The sequence below is a fragment of the Lissotriton vulgaris genome, chromosome 9 (assembly GCF_964263255.1).
Source record: "Lissotriton vulgaris chromosome 9, aLisVul1.2, whole genome shotgun sequence".
Taxonomy (NCBI): domain Eukaryota; kingdom Metazoa; phylum Chordata; class Amphibia; order Caudata; family Salamandridae; genus Lissotriton; species Lissotriton vulgaris.
This window is the reverse complement of record NC_141697.1, coordinates 899,274,588-899,294,739: the sequence shown is the minus strand read 5'-3', so window position 1 is coordinate 899,294,739 and position 20,152 is coordinate 899,274,588. Positions and strand designations below refer to the sequence as shown.

The following is a 20,152-nucleotide window of genomic DNA, read 5'->3' as shown; positions in this document are numbered from 1 at the left end:
GGCACATGCCTTGCATTTACTGCAGGGATAAAAGCCCATCATTTGTTTCAGTGTGCTTACTCTTGGCGGTATTCTCTCTAAGTGACTTCTCGCTAGCATGTCCCGAATAGACCTAGCTTTCTTATAAGTCACCAATGGTAGTGGAGGGAAATCTTCGCTAATGATAGTGTCTGTCTTAAGAATATGCCAGTTCTTCTTTAGCATTTTTTTTAAATGGTTACTTCTGTCAAATAGGGAGTTACCATCCGGAACTTACCCTTATCTGCTTTAGGTTTCTCTTTGTTCAATAGCAACTGATTTATCTGGATGCCTCTCACTTTCTGTAACGTGGCATTAAGTGCTATTGGATTATAGCCCCTTACAATAGACCTGGCTATACTTTCAGATGCAGCCATTTCAAATTCTCCTTCCTTAGAACAATTTCTTTTCAACCGGAGTAAATCCCCGTAAGGAATACTCTGGACGAGTTTGGAGGGGTGACTACTGGTTGCATAGAGTATTGAATTACCCGCAGTGGATTTACGGTACAGAGCAGTTTGTATTGTCCCCTCCTCCACATATACCCTCAGATCCAGTTAGTCAACTGCCTCTGGACTCACTGTACCCGAGAATCTCAGATTGAATTCATTGTGGTTGAGAAGATCGATATGTCCATGTGCTGACTCCACTGTTCCCTGACACACAATGAACAGGTCATCGATATATCAATACCACTCTATTACCAGTCCTGCGGCGGTACCACATTGGTAGGTTTTGGGCACCCGCTCCTCCCACCAGCCAACGAACAAGTTTGCATAGTTGGGGCGAAGCAGGTGCCCATCGCCGTACCAGTTAACTGTTTGTAGTGTTGGTCCTCAAATAGAAAGATGTTATTTCTCAAACAGAATTCTATAAATTCTATTATGTGTTCAGAGTACCGCAATTGGCGTTTTTCTAGATAAAACCTCACTGCTTTTACCCCATCCTCATGGTTTATGCAGGTGTAGAGACTGGTGATATCAAGGACCATTAATTAGTAGGTGGAATCCCATTCAACTTTCATGATCCTATTTAGAAAATCTTTTGTGTCCCTTATATATGAATTCAATTGTGCCACCAACGAAAACAGATAATGATCAACAAACATTGATAAATGTTCTGTTAGTCCATTTAGAGACAAAACGATTGGTCTACCAGGTATATATATATATATTTTGTGCCCTTAATGACCCCACTCTGCATTCATGCGTTGTATCCAATAGTATTTTGTTTGTCTTTATGGTAACACGTGACTCATTAGAGAGGTGGAGCATCACTATCAAAAAAATGTATTTAATTGTCAGCTGACCAGGTGTATGGTGTGTGACCAAGAGCACTAGTTGCTCAAAACGTGTCGCCTGAGAGGTGAATAAATCTACCTTACCTGCAGCCTGGGGTCCGTGTCTTCATTTCGCCAAAAAGTTGGAGGCTGTGAAGATTTGTGGTTTTATATATATATATATATATATATATATATATATATATATATATATATATATATATATATATATATATATATTTACTGAAAAAACCATAGGTTTCACACCAGTTATAGTTAGGTGGAAATTTTACTCGCATAAAACCATTGAAATTCCCACGTTATAGTTAGTTGGACTCACTATAACTTGCGCGTGCAATGCACTGCTGATGACGTCGCATATTACATCACTCATGACATAGTCCGTGACATCACTCTTGACATCACTGATGACATCTCAAATGACATCACTGATGACAACATCCTTGTGACAAAGTGGCAGACCTCCTATCAGCATAAAATAACCTTTGACACACACATTCAAAAATAGAAACTAACATTTTCTTAAAAAAGGAGAAACCAATACCAATTACAACAACTTATTAGGTAATTCCAACATCTACATACACATCCACTCATTCACCAACAGTTCTATATAGTCACTCATGCATGTACTTACTCATCATATGTACTCATACACCTATACATCCTGTTACACACTAATACTCATCCATATAGTTCCTCACACACAAATTCACACATGCAAATAAACTATCAAAAAAACATTTACTTGATTATACTGCTATATACACACCACTACACATACTTCTACAGAAACGGAAACATATTTACTCTCTTAAACAATCAATTATAAAAACACATAATCACTAACCCACCCATACACACAATCATCCACCCATACAGTCTTGCACACATGCTGTCTTCAAAATACATACAAATAGTAAGTCACTCATTCATGCATCTGTGCTCTAAGTAATATCCCCACCGAACCATACTGACACTGATACTCAAAAAAACAACTAATAACCCATATACACACTCATGTAGCTACTCACCAACCCATGCAGCCACTTATACACAAAGTGAGACACAGATACAGGTATTTAAATATTTAAACATTACTCGCTAACATATGTATTCACTAGGATACATTTAATAAGTCAGTTAAGCAATCAATTTTACACCAAAAAAAACATCCATTTAGACATTTATTTACCCATTTATTCTTCCATCAACCGTTAGATATACATATATAAAAAATAAAAAATATTTATTTTTCATAAAGATACACATTCACTGGATGATGTCATCAGTGATGTCAGTTGAGATGTCATCAGTGATGTCATGAGTGATGTCACTGACCATCTCATGAGTGATGTAATATGTGACGTCATCAGCAGTGCATTGCACGCGCAAGTTATAGTGAGTCCAACTAACTATAACGTGGGAATTGCAATGGTTTTATGCAAGTAAAATTTCCACCTAACTATAACTGGTGTGAAACCTATGGTTTTTTCAGTGAATTTAATAGGTTTTTTAAATGCTAATTCCTAACTATAACTGGTGTGAAACCTATGGTTTTTTCAGTGAATATATATGTTTAGGGATTTATCCCAATACTTTTGTTTGGAAAGTCACGGTGCATTGTTATTTTTAACATTATGTTAACACGCAGTATGTTTACCATGTTCATTGCACCGTTTTACATACCTCTACGTTGATTGGCTAACGCCATATGCACGTGCACTTTAAATTTCTGCTATTCCCCTCTGGAATGCCATGTGACCAAGGCCTCTGGGAGGCCGAAACGTTATGCTGTCCGTGTGTTGCAGAATAAACTAACTTACTCACGGAAAACTTCTGGGTCTGCTGTTTTCTGATGGCGTTGTTGTGATATGATACTTCGGCGCTGTTTGGTGAGAACCCGTGTGGATATATATATATATATATATATATATATAAAATTTCTATGGCAAAATGAAACCCCTCATTTTGTTCCTTTTCAAATTAAATGTATTAAGTGTTACCACTTTATTCCAATCAAGATGACTTCAGGTGTGCCATACTTTTGTCATAAGTAAGACTGTTAGCGTTCTAGTTGTTCTTTAGAACACTCTGGGACATTCTGTCATTGGGCTATAGTTGGGCTACATCTGGCTGATATTTGGGCTACATTTGGGCTCTTTTGTCTCTGGTGGCCATCTTGGGAGACTGCATATCAGAATTTTTTTAATGAAATATAAGAGGATTTGAGAAGTCACTGAAAATGTGCCCTAATTTTTCTTTCTTCAGCACTAATCATAATTTCTATGGCAAAATGAACCCCCTCATTTTGTTCCTTTGCAAATTAAATGTTTTAAGTGTTAACACTTTATTCCAATCAAATCTGATATTTGGGCTACATTCGTTTTTTTTGTCTCTGGTGGCCATCTTTGGGCTACTTTGGGCTCCATTGGGCTCCATTTGGGCTCTAACATATATATAGCCCAATGTAGCCCAATATATATGTTTGATTGGAGATATATATATATATATATATAATTTATTTCTAATTTGCTTCTTTATCACTCAGGCACATAAGGGTAAATTATTTTATACAGGCTTGTACGGAAAACAATTTTGGTCTAAAGGTGGATGCAGACATTAGTACGTTAGATTCCATATGTAGCAAATTTGCTATATTAATTCCTTCAATCATTAGATGTATGTGAAAATTAAGAAACCAAGTACCAAGAAATCCCTTACCATGACTGCATTACAGCGAAACCGTTGCACAAATGCTTTATCATGTTTTGTGCCATTGCTCTTTTTTCCCCCTAAGAATAAACCCCCGGTTCAACCCGTTCACCCTACCCCAAATTGTTGTCGAGATCATGGCTAGTTAACAGCCTGCTCTCCCGGAAATTCAAAGTTATGGTTTTCCTGGTTATTTTTTTAATGGCAATGGATTTATTGGTTATGCATTCAATATACTGACACATTGTGTACCATAATCATCAATCTATGAACCACATTATAATTTTCCATGAATGGGGAGTAGAGAGCTTATGCTTCCTTCCCTCTGCATACCCCAGTGATCCTTCTTCTGATGCCTTTGTCTCACCTGGGTAACGTGGATAAACTTGGTGAACACCTCTGCCCGCTGCTGCGAGGTTGGCCTGTTCAGGATCATCACCTGTACCCACTGGGAGATGCTATTGCACAGATTGACTGAGGACTGCAGACAGGGGTACTCTTGCACCGAGCTGTTCATCACATAACACTGGTAATCTGTGTGCTAGGGGGGAAAAAGCATCAGGAAAATATTTAACAAGAAGCTGCAAAGAGACCAACCAACTAGTGGAAGAAGAATATCTCTAAGACTATCTTTGTATCTCATAGAGAGCATAAAAACATTTCAAGAATAATATCACATAGAGGTCTTTAGGATACCTGGAGAATATGTAACCCCTATACTCTTGAATTTAATATCTTTTGTACACGGGTACACAACTAGAACAGATTATATTTTTGTTAATGATGACTTGGTTAATATTGACTGCCCTCTGAAACTGGAGCTATTGTAGTCTCTGATGATTCTCCTGTTATGTCTGATTTAAATTTTCACACAGCTAGATACAAGAACAGAAGGTGGAGTTTTATTTCAAGATTGAGGGCCTGATTACGAGTTTGGTGGTAAGGGAACCGACATTGAAACGGCATCGGAAACTCCGCTAACTAGTTGGCAGTCCAACCGCTTTATTTAGATGTTGGCAGTTTTCAGAACAAAAGAACACCAGAACACTTACGCCACCGTCAGCCATTCGCCGACCGCTTCGACAGAGGCATGGGGTAAGCAGCTAGCAGAGGGCAGTTCAGACAAGTTCAACGCCATCAGAAATACGAGTTGGCTTTCCATTGAGCCAACCGTGGTGGGAAGACATTGTGCTTCGAGTCAGCTGATTTGAAGGAATTGGGGTACAAACTCACCCATTTAATTTTCTTCCCTTCAGATTCCCACATGATCTCTTCCTCCAGAGGCACCCTTCACAGCAGCAACTGGACCCTAAAGAAAACAACCCAGTTGGAGCTGAAATCCAGGTCCATTTTGCAGTATTTACCCTTTGACTGGACTGGGCACATATAGCCTGGACTCCAGGAATGCGAAAATACTGATAGTAGGTATTTTTCACATGTCATACTTATGTGTACATTTAATACTTCTGGAGTCAAAATATACACCCCAGCATCGACACATGAAAAAGTATTCCCCGCTGTCAGAAACACTGACGCTGGCCCAGCGGTGACATCACAATACGGTGGGCTGGAGACCGCTGCTGTGGCTATTTTCTTTGGACTACCATTACCGCGGTATGGCGGTAAAACAGCGGAACTCGTTTTCAAGCCCTAAGTAAGAATGATACATTTATTAAAACGTTTTCTATTATATACTATGGATTTATTTTTGCTAAATCCAGTTTCTGATACTTCCGGTACAATTGACTTGCAATGCTTTTAAAACATATTCCTGAGATTTTGTAATGAGTTATGTGTCCTCCAAAAAGAAATCTAATGCCAAAATGGTGAGATTGATGGTATCAGAGATTAAGGGCCTGATTATGATGCTGGTCAGAGTTGCCTCCGACCAAATTCTCTGCGGTTTCAGAACCGACAGACCACGAGTCGCCGATCAGAAACCACATTTACGATGAAACCGTACATGGTGCAGTCGCAAACTCCCATTTCCTTGTGGGAGCTTGTGGGTGGTCAAAAACCGGACGCAGCACAAGCTCCAACAGAGAAATGGGAGTTGCAGTAAATCCCTGCACCGTGTACACGGAGCAGGGATTTACAGGTGGCACCATAGGGGCCCTCCGGCCCACAACCGTAGGCTGTTGAGAGAAGAGGCCCTGCTACAGCCCCCCCAAAGGCGTTTTCCGACAGGCTTCCCATGTCGGAAAGTCAGACAGGGAAAGCCTGTCAGAAACCGAAATCATAATCCCGACAGTGGAAACGCCGTCCATAAGGGATTATGATCGGTTTCCGACTGGCCGACAGGTTACTTGAACCCATCAGACGCCAGTTGGATTGACAAGGCGGTTTAAACTCCGACCAACTTCTTTGTAATAAGGCGGTCTGAGTTTAAACCATGGATGTCGGTCGGAAAGCCTCTGACCAGCAGTCAGAGGCTTTCCAACCGACATCCAAATGAGGCCCTAAGAATCTAGAATATGCTCACTATACATCTAACCTTCTAGACGCTGAAAAATGTAATTAGCGCCTATTTGCAATTTAATACAGTCTTCTTGCAGGTTGCTTCAGGGATATTGCATAAGGCAGAAGCAAAATATTAGGATAGTTAAATAAAAACTATGAAATTAGTGGAAAATGAAGATTAAGAAAGAAAAAGCTCACATACAACTCATAAGGGATGCTTAAGGTACAGCAGTGCATAACATTCCAGAGTTTCTTATTAATTTCCAAGATTTCTACAATAAATTATACTCTACTGAAGCTTAACCTTCTAAGCTGGAGTTTTATGATTTTGTCGTAAATATACAAAGACACACTGACCTTAAATCAGATTTTTCTATTCTTGAAAAAGATTTTATTTTGAAGGAAATCATTAAAGCTATTTTGATTCTTAAGAAAGGAAAATCTCTAGGCCTTGACAGATTTCCTCATTGATAACTCTCAAACTATGTCAATTATTTTATTACCTCAGGATCTGCAAAAAGCATATTTCTAGAGGAAAGGGTTTAATTAATGGCCAAAGATGGCAAAGACCCTTCATTTTGCAAAAATTACAGACAGATATTTTTGATAAACTTAGAATGTAAGATATTTGATATAACGCTGGCTTTGGGATTTTAACTTTTCTCCCCAAACGTATTTATATGGAACAATCTGGATATATTAAAGAACAACTTGCATCAGGCAGAACTAGAGTATTTTAAATGTAATTAGTAAGCCTTTTGCTGACCCTACCCCAATGGCTTCTATGCAAACAAGGCTTTGATAGAGTGGAGTGAACATTTATTGTTTATAATATTGAATAGTTTGTTTGTAGTCTAAGATTTGTGCAATATAATAGCATTCAGTATCCTTCTCCGAAATCTTATGTCTTTATCAGTGGGACTTCTCCTTTTCTCTACATTACTAGAAGAACAAGATAAGGCTGCCCCTCATCTCTATTATTAGTTATACTAGCCTTTGAACTTTTTAAAATATATATAAAATAAAATGCTAAGATACAAGGATTATCCATGGGTAATTTAGCAATAACATTCTTGGTATATGTGGATGATATTATCCTCTATGTTGCAAACCTAGAGAATACTTTCCCTGCCTTCTTTGAAGAGGTTAATGTTTTTCTAATTTATCAGAATGTAAACTCAATATTGCTAAATCAACCATTCTTCCACTTAACACATTTTATCTAAAAGGTATGTGTTCTGAATATAATTTGGAATGCAATAATATAAAAAATTCAATATTTAGGTATTTGGTTCTCTAATATTAGAGATACAATTAAACTTAATTTGGAAGATATTAAGACTAAACTAGAAACATTAATAAATAAATTATCCCCTCTCTGGGCCCGATTTTGATGCGTTTGGAAACCTTCCCAACAAAATGGGTTTGGGAATAGTTTCCAACCTAATCGGATCAGGAGAGTCCAACCAACCTAGTACGATGCATCCGGATGCTTCCAGATACGATTTGGTTGGACTCCCTTTGACTTCGATGGGAGACTTTGTTCCAATCGAATGCATAGGCTCCCATTGAAGAAAGGGGTGGCTGGGAATAACTGGGCACCCTGTGGCAGGCAACCCCTGGTGCCTGCCACACTGTGCATGGCTGGTAAGGGAAGACACATAGGTAGCCCCACTGACCCGATCGAGAAGGCTCCAGGTGCAGGGGGGCCAACTACGGACCCCAAAGTCTGATTCCGACTGCTGATTCGAGTTGGAGAGCATGATTCGGAAAGGCTGTCCAAATCCAGCCTTGTACGTTGTCATTTGAAAACACAGCTTGTAGAGACGTACAATTCTGCCCCGTACGGCTTGGTCATTCCAAATGCTGTCGGGTTTGGATTGGATATTCCTAACGCCTAACTCGCATCATACTCGGTCGGTTGGAAACCTTTCCGAGTTGGTTGGAAAGACATTCCCAATCCGATTTGAACGGAGAAAATACTGTTAGGGGGCCTTCCTAACCCCATCAGAATCAGGTCCTTTGTGTTTTTTGTGGTGGGGCAGACTAGACACAAATAATATGTTGCTAGGTCCTAGTATTTAATTTTTCATATGACAAGTTACTCTGCAAATGCATACAGAAAATAAGAGCACAAGAATCGTGTTAGTTAAGGTGAAATATATTAAAAAACAGGGGGTACTAAGTTTCCAGATTTTTACTTGTACCATTTCGTTTTTTCAAATCATTAGGCTTGGATGTGTTTTAATGATTCTCCTGAATTAACCAGTTTTTTCGGATATGGAGAAATATTTTATTTCTCCCATATTCCACAAAGAAGTAGCATAGCTTTCACTTGTCCTCTTGTGCTTCCCATTTCGAGTGCTGGCCTCCCAGAAAGAAAAATATGTATGACTACAAAACACAGCACACCACAAAAATGAATTGAAGAATACGGGTATTTACTGGCAGCTATGGAAACAACATTGTATACACTTGGTAAATTGATTGTTTCAAAATAAACAATCACTGCTTATTTCAGAGTTTTATATAATTTAACTAATTATTCTTTAGCTCAGTATGCTGACTGCCTTACCGATATCCCGCAGAAGGATTTGAACTCCAGATAGCTGAGGTGGTTGGCCAGTTCGGTGGGCTCCAGGTGATCAAAGAGTAGGGACACTTTCCTCTTCTTGTTGCAGTTTGAGGTGGTCTGGCATATCACCTTCGGTACCCATTCAGTGGCTTTGCTATTGACATGGACCGGAAAGAGAAGATGACATTTGCAAAACTGAGGTAAGATACTGTGCACACCTTCCAACAAACAATTAAAGGCAGACACTACACAGAGGGACCAAGAAGTCTACCTCTTCCAGATTGTGCCAGTGACGGAAGGAGGCACTCGTTTTTGGGGACCAGGATTCATTTTTCCTCATAAGACTATGATCAACAGCAAGAACATGTAAGTCAGAAAAAGACGAATGAGAAACAGAGGCTGGTGGAAGAACGAGGCAAGCAGTGGAATTAGCCTAGGCAGTCTTGGCATTCGGCAGCCCTGACATTCAGCAGCACCAGCAGCGGGCTTCTAGAAAAATGTTGTGCCCTGCACTTAATTTTAGTGCAAATCAAACACTGCACCCATCCTTCCAGCAAGATAAATTCTATTCTTGACCCACGATTTGTAAACAATTTTACTCAACAATGCAACCCACCACTGATCACAAGATTGTGGAGGTAAAGGAGCTTTCACAAATGTCTGCTACATCTGATGGACTCTAGAATTTAGATAATTTCTCTGCTGGGCTGTACAACAACAAACATAAGATGCAGTCAATGGTCTGGGTTCTGCTACATCATTTGGCCATCAACAACAGCCAATAACAGCATTTTGATTCAAAGACAAGACTGCAGGCGTGCTTTGAAGTTTCTGGTCATGGCACTGCCTTGGATTGCAGATGTCCTGGAGACACTAAAGCAGAATCAGGTCCAACATAATAAAGCTTAGCTTGAGAGTCCTATGGTTGTTATCCCTACTTCCAATATGAATTAATATGTTTATGCAGCTTCTTGCGGAAGTCATCTGTGATCATGGTCTTTGTTTACAAATGTATACAGATTATATTTATTTGCACGAGGAGTGAGTGAAAACATATTGCATAAATTATAGAGGTGTTTGAACAAAATATCAAGATTAAAATATTGCGATACAGACATATCGTCAAAATAATATTGCTGCTACAGAAATATCATGATACAGAATATTTTTGTCAATAATACACATTTTTTGGTAGCGAATATATATTTTTAAATATTGTTATTTTAATATCGTTTTTTAACATGATTCTAAAAAATATTATTTTTTAATTAATTTATAAATGTGTTTTAGTTAGTTTATAGGTTTTTGGTGGTAATATCTTTACTATAATTGCTATTTATTTAAAAAAATATAGTTTGCAATTATAAGTGTTTCAGTAATTAATAATTAAATGAAATTAGTAATTTTAAGATTAGTAGTGGGGTGTGGGTTGTAGCAAAATAAGATGGATAGTTAATTGAATTATAATTAATGTACATTTAACGGTAATTAATTTCATTAAAAAAATCTACTTGAATAATAATTCTGTTATTTGTTAGTTCACATTTTTTACATTTTATTAATTTTAATGTATATTTAAAATATTTGTATTAATAAGAGTATGCTATGTTTTAAGAGTGGGTTGTTGGGTTTGTAGAGGAATAATTACATTAAAATGTATTTAACTTGCATGGTTAGTATTGTTTTATTGTAAGTTATGTAATTGCTTTTTAGTTGTTAACTGTTTTATTGTTAGTGTACATGTTTTTATTTGTATTATTTAAATTGTAGTGTATATTTAATTGTAATATTAAAAGTAGCATGTTGTACTTCAGTAGGGGATCAAAGGTTGGAATGTAATTACAATAAAATGATTTGATATTTTAAACTGTAGATATTTTATTTATGGTACATTAATTATTAAACTGATTATTAATTAGTTTTGTTATTTTACATATATAATTTGTTTTATTTTCGCAATTCTTTTACATTTTAATTTATATTGTGATATTTCTTTGACTTCTTTTTATTTTGTGTTAATATTTTATATGTGGTTTAATTTATTATTTCATGGTTTATAATAAACGTTTTGAACTTGTATAGTAATATGTAACTGTTTCAAATTCCAACACCTTCCCTACTGTGGCTTAGACTGGAGTGGGAATAATAAATCTAACCCCTCCGATGGCCAACCCTTTTCGTACTATTGATTAGACTGGAGTGGAAATAGTAAACCTAACCCTTCTAAAGTCCAACACTTTCCTTAACCCCTTGCGTGCCTATGACAAGCTCAGCTCGTCATCAGGCACAGTGGAGCTGTGCTCATGACGAGCTGAGCTCGTCAAAACGGCCGCGGACGACACACGCAGAGCTAATTCCCCACCTGTGCGGGCGTTCCATGGGAGTGGGCGGAGTCGTGATGAGCTCAGCTTGTCATGAGCACAGCTCTACTGTGCAGCATGACGAGCTGGGTTCGTCACGAGCACCGCGTGCGGCCCCTCCACCCCCGCACCGCTGGGGAATCAGCCCTGCTTGGAAGGGGTTAATTTTGCTTGAACTGGAGTGGGTATAGTTAATCTAACTCCTCTGAAATCTAACACCTTCCCCTCAAATTCTTAAACTGGATGGGTAATGGCATAACCCCTCTAAAATCCAACACTTTTCCTAGTGTTGCTCAAACTGGAGGAGGAATAGCAAATTTAATTCTCAGAATTACAAAGCTTTCCTTACTGTTGGTTTCAAAGCATTATAAATATTTGTTATAGTGTTTTTTATTATACAAATTCTTTCTGCTGTTGAATTGTATATATATATATATATATATATATATGCACACATACTTATTTATAAATATAAATATATAAATATACATATAATTAAAAATATATATACTTCCAAATATTAAATAAAAGTATGATTATATTTAAGAGTAAAATACACTACTTTTAAGATAATATTTATTTAATTAAAACATATTTTGTCTGTTTTTAGTTGGCAGTTTTGTACGCAAGATTTGTGGCAAATTTGTGTAATTTTCATTACATTATAAGTAAAGGATCACAATATATTTGACCATGATATTTCTGTATTTCGATATTTTTGGCCACAATATTCTTTCAGTGATACAAATATGGAAGAGTGTCTTGATTCTCAGTATTTAAGGAGTGGTAACCCTCTGACCAACCATTACAAAGCTAAAATTCAATAATTCCTCCTAAAATACACAAAAAATGATGAAATGCAACTGTCTGGCTTTCAATATCTGGGGTGTCATTGGGTGGTTCCGATCAGAGTGTCCTTTCAAGGCAGGCCCTCGGGATGCATTGCTATTTTGTTTCCTTACATGCTGGAGGTGTCTATAAGCGTACATTCAAACTCCTCCCCTTGTTTCTTCACAGCCTCTTGGAAATTTGACATCACCTCCTGCAGCTTGGAGTCCCGCTTGAACATTTCAGAGAAGTGCCTGTACCAGAATCTGAAGAAAGAGAAGTGGACATGCAGCAAGAGTGAAGTAAATGTAGGCATAACAAATACAGAGTGCTGAAATATAAGCATCAGGGCACATTATTGTGTTGAGTTTAGGTAGAAGAAATAGAGATGATAATACTGCCTAGAACTCGGAGCACATGATTATGGCTTGTGTAAAAAACATACCTCTTGACTCAACACAGTGCATTGGGACCCCCATGCCAATTTGCTCTGTGACTCACAGATGACAACTCTTGAAGATGGGAATTGAAGTGTTTTTCACAGATTAAGTTACAGATAGTTCCATTTTTAAGTCACACTTTGATGGATAGGTACATATTAGAACTCTACTCAGTCTCCCAATCCTGGGCAGTTTGTAACATGAAGCTTATATGATTTCTAATTTCATTTCCAAACGCACTAGTTATATTTTATTATACTTTGTTTCACATACATTTTGAACTTATGGCTGAGCTCATCCTGCCCACTTCACTGGAGGAAATACTGTTCAACGATGGACTATTAATAATATTACTCCAGGTGTTTAAATTAACCTTGCACACTTCTCATCAAAAACAATATTACAATTCCCTATATTCCCAGCAATAGTACCCAGTCTCGCAATGAGCCCTTAACTAACAATGTCTGGGCCTTGCCATCTCTGTTACTGGTAAAGTGAATCTACCTTGTTAAAGGAATGGCTGTGTGCGCAATGTAGAAGACACTTAGCAATAAAGGGAGTTAGGTGGTAATTTATAAACAGTCCTTGTTTGTATAATGGTTGCTTGTGCATGTTGAATACTGTATGTGGGACTGGTACGCAGGCTTAAGAGGGTCAGCTTATACTGTAATATCCATGATTAACCAAACAGTGACTGCAGAGACAATACATGCTTTTTTAACGTGATTAAAAGTCTTTATTTGCAGTTGGGTGAATAAATTATGGTAATGACAATTGAGGGGAATGCTAGTAATGTATTTTTAAAACAAGCTGGGGCCACATGCAGCCACAGTTGTTAGTGGATTCAAAGTCTGTCCCAAACCTTACTCTTTCAGAAGATTATGGTTTTTAACACCACCATGTGTTTGACATTTGGTCTCGTAACAGAATCCACCTTTCTGAGTAATACACAAAAGGATACACAAGCTTCGAGACAAGGTGCAAAGAGTTCAGTTTTTGGTGAAAACTTATTAATCCTAAAGTCCCAGTGTTAAATGATCTGTAGATCATGAGTTCATCCTAAACCAAATGACTAGAAACTGGAAGGTTGATTGATATTGGCAAACAAACGGCATGTGGACACCTTATAACAATTCAAATAAATGTGATAAAAGCTGCTAGATGCTTTGTATCTGAACCAAGGTCAGAAGTAGGTAGGAAGTTGTGGAGTAATGGAAGCAAACACATTTTCTATATTGAAGAAATGTAATGCTTTCCAAGCTTATAAAACTTCCATAAAGAACTTAATTGAGACATAGGTCTTCAGTACTTCTAGGGGAACACACAGTCGCTTAAGTACATTCGGAGGTTTCAAGAGATTTGCTACATTTCACATTACAGTTTATTAGCTTATATTAAAGGATCCCTGGATTGGGTTAATATCAGTTGTTGCCATGCTGATATGGCTAAATGCATTAAAAGAAATGCGGCAAAAGTCATGTCTCTAAAACTGCCAAAAGAAGCACTGGCAAAGCAAATTGGTCTAGATTTGCCAATGCTTCTCGTTTGGCAAAGAAGCACAATGTTGTCAAAGCCAATAATAGCAGAAGGTCATCTTGGTTTATTATTTTCTATAATCCAAGAAGGCCAGCACATAGTGCTCTAGATATTATGATGCTGCCATCTTGGAAATGTAGAAAATGTTTGATAATCTTGGGGTATTTTCTATACTTCAAAGACGGTCCCGCAGATGCTGCGTGGTGGTCATCTTGGAAGTCCAGAAAATAACATTTCTAGTTTCACAAAGAATTTTGCTAAATTCCAAAATAGCCATCATGTTGAATCTAAACCCATATGGCCTACTTGGGAGTACAGAAAATAGACACTCAAGAGTTCTGGTCACAGCTTGCTTTGTCAACACTTGTAAAACTTAACTGCAAAGCCAACATCCTTTGTTGAACATCTCAGCATATTATTTTCCATACTTCCAAGATAGCCACCATGTTGCATATATATACATGATGACCGTCTTTGGAATATAGAAAGTAATTTTCCACAAGGGCAGCCCAACACATTTGGCTTTGCCAATGCAGGGATAACTTTACAAGTAATGGCAAACCAAAAAGCAGCAATTTCAAGAAACACTGGTAAGAAAAACAATGAAGTTGAGTGAAGCAAGAAAGGAAGTGGCTGCAGTAATGCTGAGAATCAGTGAGCAAAGTATGATGACAGGGTTGGGGGAGTGTGGCGTCATCATGGGTATTAACTGAGGGAACTGGGAAGTTGACTTTTGGAGGTACACTGCTAAGAGAGACGGGAAAGGACAGATGAAAACAAGAAAGTGTTGTCAATAGAGATTAAAATAAAAAGATGCAAGTGAGGGAGGGAGAAAAACAAGCAGGAGATGAACTCCCATTGTTCATTTAAGCCAAAGTAGGGACAATATAACTGTTCTTGAATTCTTAAACTGTAAGCCAGACAAGTTTGATCCCATGGTCTTCAGGTTGGCCCACAGCAAGATGTGCGTTCTAGACAATAAAGGGCATTATAGTGTCCATCCAATACCCTGCTGTGGTACACTTTTTTAGTACGACCGTAAACATGCAGCTTCCAACACCTTTTTTTCTAACACCTCCTTTTGACAGAGAACTCTTCTGACTCTAAAGTGGTTTATCATGGTGACCCCTAAGAATTCATTAAACGTGGACACTGAAATGATGAAATATTGATACAACTGTCCCATTCCACAGTGTGCTGGCTCTCTCCTGCTGGAGATACAACAGCTTCTTAAAGTTACAAGAACTTAAAGTTTAGATAAGTCTGAAGTGTCACATTAGAACAGTTTATTTTGTTATTTTTATAACATAACAACCATCTTGTAGCTGGCTGGACGCTTAGGAGCTGAGCTGTAACTTTACAAATTCAGACACTTCCTCAAACAGGAAAAAATGTAAATGGTGACTAGCAGCGCTGATACATTGCTGAGTAGAGAAAGAGGCTGATGGCTTTTCGAGTGCAGTTTCAGACTGGCTACACAAAACCTCACTGTGGGTAGACCACTGGAGCCCACTGGGACTTCTGGGGTCCTCCGATTTGTTGTTATGTGCCAGCATCACTGGTACAAACATTTACTGTTTCACATTCTTGTCTGTGCTCACCTATGGTTTACCAATGGGTGAGAACCATCCAGCTAGCCGTTTTCAGAATGTTACGATATTCTTGTGTGTCAAATTTGGCATTGCTTTTCTGGTAATGACTGCATCCAAACAATCATGAAAACAGCCATCCAAGATTAAATGGTAGTATCTATGTGGTTGTTTATGTGGATCTGGTGCTAACGTAGCCACCCAAGCCAAGCATCAACCCAGCTTTTTTAGTAGTACTTTAATGGTGGCGGGAAGTGAGAGGCTCAGTTGAGGTATAACCTTTATGACATCCTTCCACTCCTGTTTCCATTATAATTCACTTCTGACAGTCTGTTTAGTGATTATCAGTGGTATCTGCCCAAAGTTACTGCCCATGGTCAAAGATTACAGCTTGGTGAAATACATCTTTTTAGTATTCTCAAGGTGAATGTAGGTCTGGCGTACCCTGATAGAACTGCCTTTATGCCTTGCTTGCAAAAACACATGTGTACTTACCACATTAACTCTTCTTCGAGGGTACTCAAGTCTCCCACAGATCTTTAAAGTTGTCGGTATCCAACTCCTGTCGTCCCTAATATCTGGAATGACAGAGAATCGATCGAGGACGGAGAACGCCAGGAGGCTGATTAGTCCCGGCAGCAAACTCTGCTGCAAGCCTGAGGGGTACCCATTGAATTTTATCAAGAAATTCTGCACATTGGCTACATTTAATCTGAAGGGAACCATTTGGAAGCTTTAGATGTGTTTCCTTAACAAATAAGGGCATTACTGTATGGTGATTCTCTGTCAGTCTGGATATTAGGGACAACAGGAGTTGGATACCGACTAATTTGAAGAACCGTGGGAGACTTGACTACCCTCGAGAGATAGACTGTCCCTTTTTATATTTAAGAATGATAAGGGCGGCATCAGGAATATATGTCAATCTTGCTCCTTAAAGCATTGTGAGGGTCCTAGAGATATATTGAGTGGAGGAACAAGCTCCCCACTTGAACACCCGACAATCCCAGCTTTTGATAAGACTGCTGGGAGACATCATTTATAGAGCCTGGAGAAGGTGGTTGGACCCTTTGATACCACCGAAACGCGTCACTTTCTGGTCTTTTGTTATCCTGCCACTATTGAGAAAAAAATTATGATTTGGTGAACCTGATACTAATAGTGGTTGGAATCGCTGTAATTATGTGTTAATGAAGAATGTGTTGTCTGTTCTTGAATCTATGTACAACATGCAATGAACTTAAATAGACTGTTGTTTTATTATTCACATGAAAGACTGCATATTTTAATGTATTGAACAGATATATTTAATAAACATTTGTATATTGACATTTTTTGGCTTCAACCATTTTCTCTGACGAATGATCGACATTTTGAATGTGGGAGTGAACAGTATGGTATGCTTCTGAAAAATCCCAAAGGGAATTTGTTTCTGACTTAGTTATATTGTTGATGGACCATGGCTTTGTTCATTTCAAAGAGAAGGTAAGATCCAGTCTGCATTTTTCTGTCCATTTGTTCAACCTACTTGGCTATGAAGAAAGTCTGTTGCTGCCTAGACTGTTCACTCTTTCTAAAAGAGTCATATCTGGTTTGGGTTTAGGTGTTCAAAGTTTGAAAAATCCAACTGTGAAGTTTTTCTTTTTAACTCTGCTAACCTTATGAAGGTGACAAAGTTGTAAAAATAAGAGAAGAAAAGTCAAAAAAATAGGTTTTGTTGATAAAATACATTTTCTTTTTCAGGTGAACACTCTCAAAAAATGATTTTGCTAGAAAAATGCCAGAAATATTGCCCAAAAGGGAAGTTATGTGAAAGTGAGAACCTTTAAAACGTCCTAAAACTGCAAAACCTTTAGGGAAAATAAAAATATCACACATCCTTAGCCTTTGCCATTTGTTTCTGTTTATGGAAATGGTCTCAGTTCAATATAGAAGTCATTGGGGTTAGCTGGATGGAGCTCACCAATCTGAGTTAATGGCCTAGGTCAATATTTTTCAGTGATCAAAAGTGGTACCTCACAATATGACAATTTACAGGACATTTTAAATTTTGAGAGCATCCTGTTTGAGATTTTCTTAACTATTTGTTTATATTGCAGACTATTTCATTTTCTTTTCACTGTTTATGCCTTTAGTTTAGGACGAAAATAATACCTACTTGTAATCCTGGCTCTGCCTCTTAGGACACTTCATCGAAGGTATAAATGTTTGAACAATGCACCCCTGGATGCGTTTACGCTGGACCACTTTTCATAGATGTATTGTTCATTAAATTACCACACAGACTGTCATTGTTGATCTGCTCTTATGTCTTAGACTGATGGACTCCAAATAAGCAGTTTCAAGCCCGTACTGTAGCATCTGATGTGCAAGAAAGGGTGAAAATGAATAATGAGAAGGAAGAAAAGCACCCCAGTAGGCTCATAGTAAAAACTAAAAAAGTAACCTTGCTCTCTAAGACTCCACGAACTTCCCCACAATGTAGAAGATGAACAACAGGGCCGGTTCTTATTTACAGCCAGTTGCATGCTGTATCTTTTGTCCAAGACCCAGCCCTATCCTGCTGGGGAGGTGGGTGGATGCAATATCTTTTCAATTAAGTTTCCTACAATGCAGAACTAGGCCTAAAAGTATTAACCTTTTCTGCTGATTCGTAGGATCTTCATTGATAGTCATAAACATCAGAACAGAGTAGCAAACAGCTTTTATCGTCTTAAAGGTGGTTTTTGGCCAGTAGGAAAAAAACAGAACCAACATCAACCTTGAGTGTAAGGAGTATACTTTGAGAAATAGAGTTTCTCTATTTAAATAATTTCTTAGGGTTTCCTGGCCCATTTTATTATCAGCCTGAGTGTCTGAATCTATACAGTAGTGTCAAGTGAATCAAGTTACATGTTACTGCTTTGAAGTTGCCAGTAATTGCTATATTTCTAATCCATGCTGGAGTGGATGCTTTTCCACTGGTACAGTAAGCGTTAAACATTCCAAGAAGAGGCTGTTTCGCTAATTCATAGCATAAAGTGATACAAATTACTAGCCATTTAGTGATAGGTTGTTTGGATGTTGCTAGACCATAATTTGGGCCATAAGTTACAAAAAGCGATTTAGTTTTACAAAGATAGAAACAAAGACTCTTATGTCTAGTTGGCATATTCTACTGCTTTGGATGGACAGTGAAAGAAACTGGGCAGAGTAATAGTTTGATTAATGTTAAAGCCAGAAACAACCTTCAAAAGGAATGACGGCTATGTCCTCATTACCACCTTGTTAGCGTGGAAGACAGTGTAATGCTCTACAGCTGATCAAGCTTTCACTAACCCTCCTTCCAAGCGAAGGTGATGGCAACCAGAAGAGCTGCTCTCGAGGGGAGGGGCTTGGATGTCGCCTTGTGTATCAGCTCAAAAGGAGAGCCCATCAGTTTTGACAGAACAATGTTTAGCTTCCATGGTGGAGAAGGTTATCTGATTGCGGGAAAAACCTTCTTGAGTCCTTCCAAAAAGTCTTGAATGGCAGGGATTTAAAAAAACGTGAATTTGGAGGTTTTCTGTAGGCGTTAATAGCAGACAGATGAACTTTTATTGATGAGAACTGAAGCTTGGCTACAGCCAAGTAAGGCAGATAAGGTAAAACAACTACACCACGGGGAAATTTAAATTATGCCGGTATAATTTGCGTAATTTTCGGAATTTCACATTATGCTGGTTACCAAATTTCTGAAATTATGTCATTTCACATAATTACGTGTGATTCATGGTAAACATGTATCAGGGACAGAAAGAAAGCAGCTGTTCACGATTCTTTTCTTTAATGCATTCTCATGCCAAAAACTGACGTGAGGCAGCATTTTGCCCCCAAATAAAGTGCATATTTGTGTCGGTACATGTCATTTCATGTAATATTGCTGCAATTTTACGTACTTATGCAAAAGCAAACTACACAAATGTTGCACTCTTAAAATAAAATTATATTGCCAGGTGATTGGATTATGTCCATTATTCTGACAACATCTTAAGAATCTCTTCCATTTCATGGCCCAACATTCTAGTAGAGGAAAGTTTTGCTTCTTTTAAACACTCCAAACAAGTCAATGGAAAATGTCACTGTCCATCCTTTCTGACCTTGAGATCCATCCACTGGGACTTCTGGGGTCCTCGGATTTGTTGTTATGTGCCAGCATCACTGGTACAAACATTTACTGTTTCACATTCCTGTCTGTGCTCACCTATGGTTTACCAATGGGTGAGAACCATCCAGCTAGCCGTTTTCAGAATGTTACGATATTCTTGTGTGTCAAATTTGGCATTGCTTTTCTGGTAATGACTGCATCTAAA

General features: G+C 38.1%; 1 protein-coding gene across 2 annotated transcripts in view; it reads right to left on the bottom strand.

The window, feature by feature from the left end:
• Positions 1-20,152, bottom strand: part of LOC147692464 (RAS guanyl-releasing protein 4-like) — a 516,206-nt gene that overhangs the window by 278,583 nt on the left and 217,471 nt on the right. For both annotated transcript variants that reach the window (XM_086938673.1, XM_086938674.1), the window contains 3 exons: positions 12,391-12,522; positions 9,069-9,222; positions 4,401-4,574 (listed from right to left, as the gene is read on the bottom strand). In XM_086938673.1, coding sequence (XP_086794799.1) covers positions 4,401-4,574; positions 9,069-9,222; positions 12,391-12,522 — 460 coding nt within the window. The remainder of the gene's footprint in view (positions 1-4,400; positions 4,575-9,068; positions 9,223-12,390; positions 12,523-20,152) is intronic.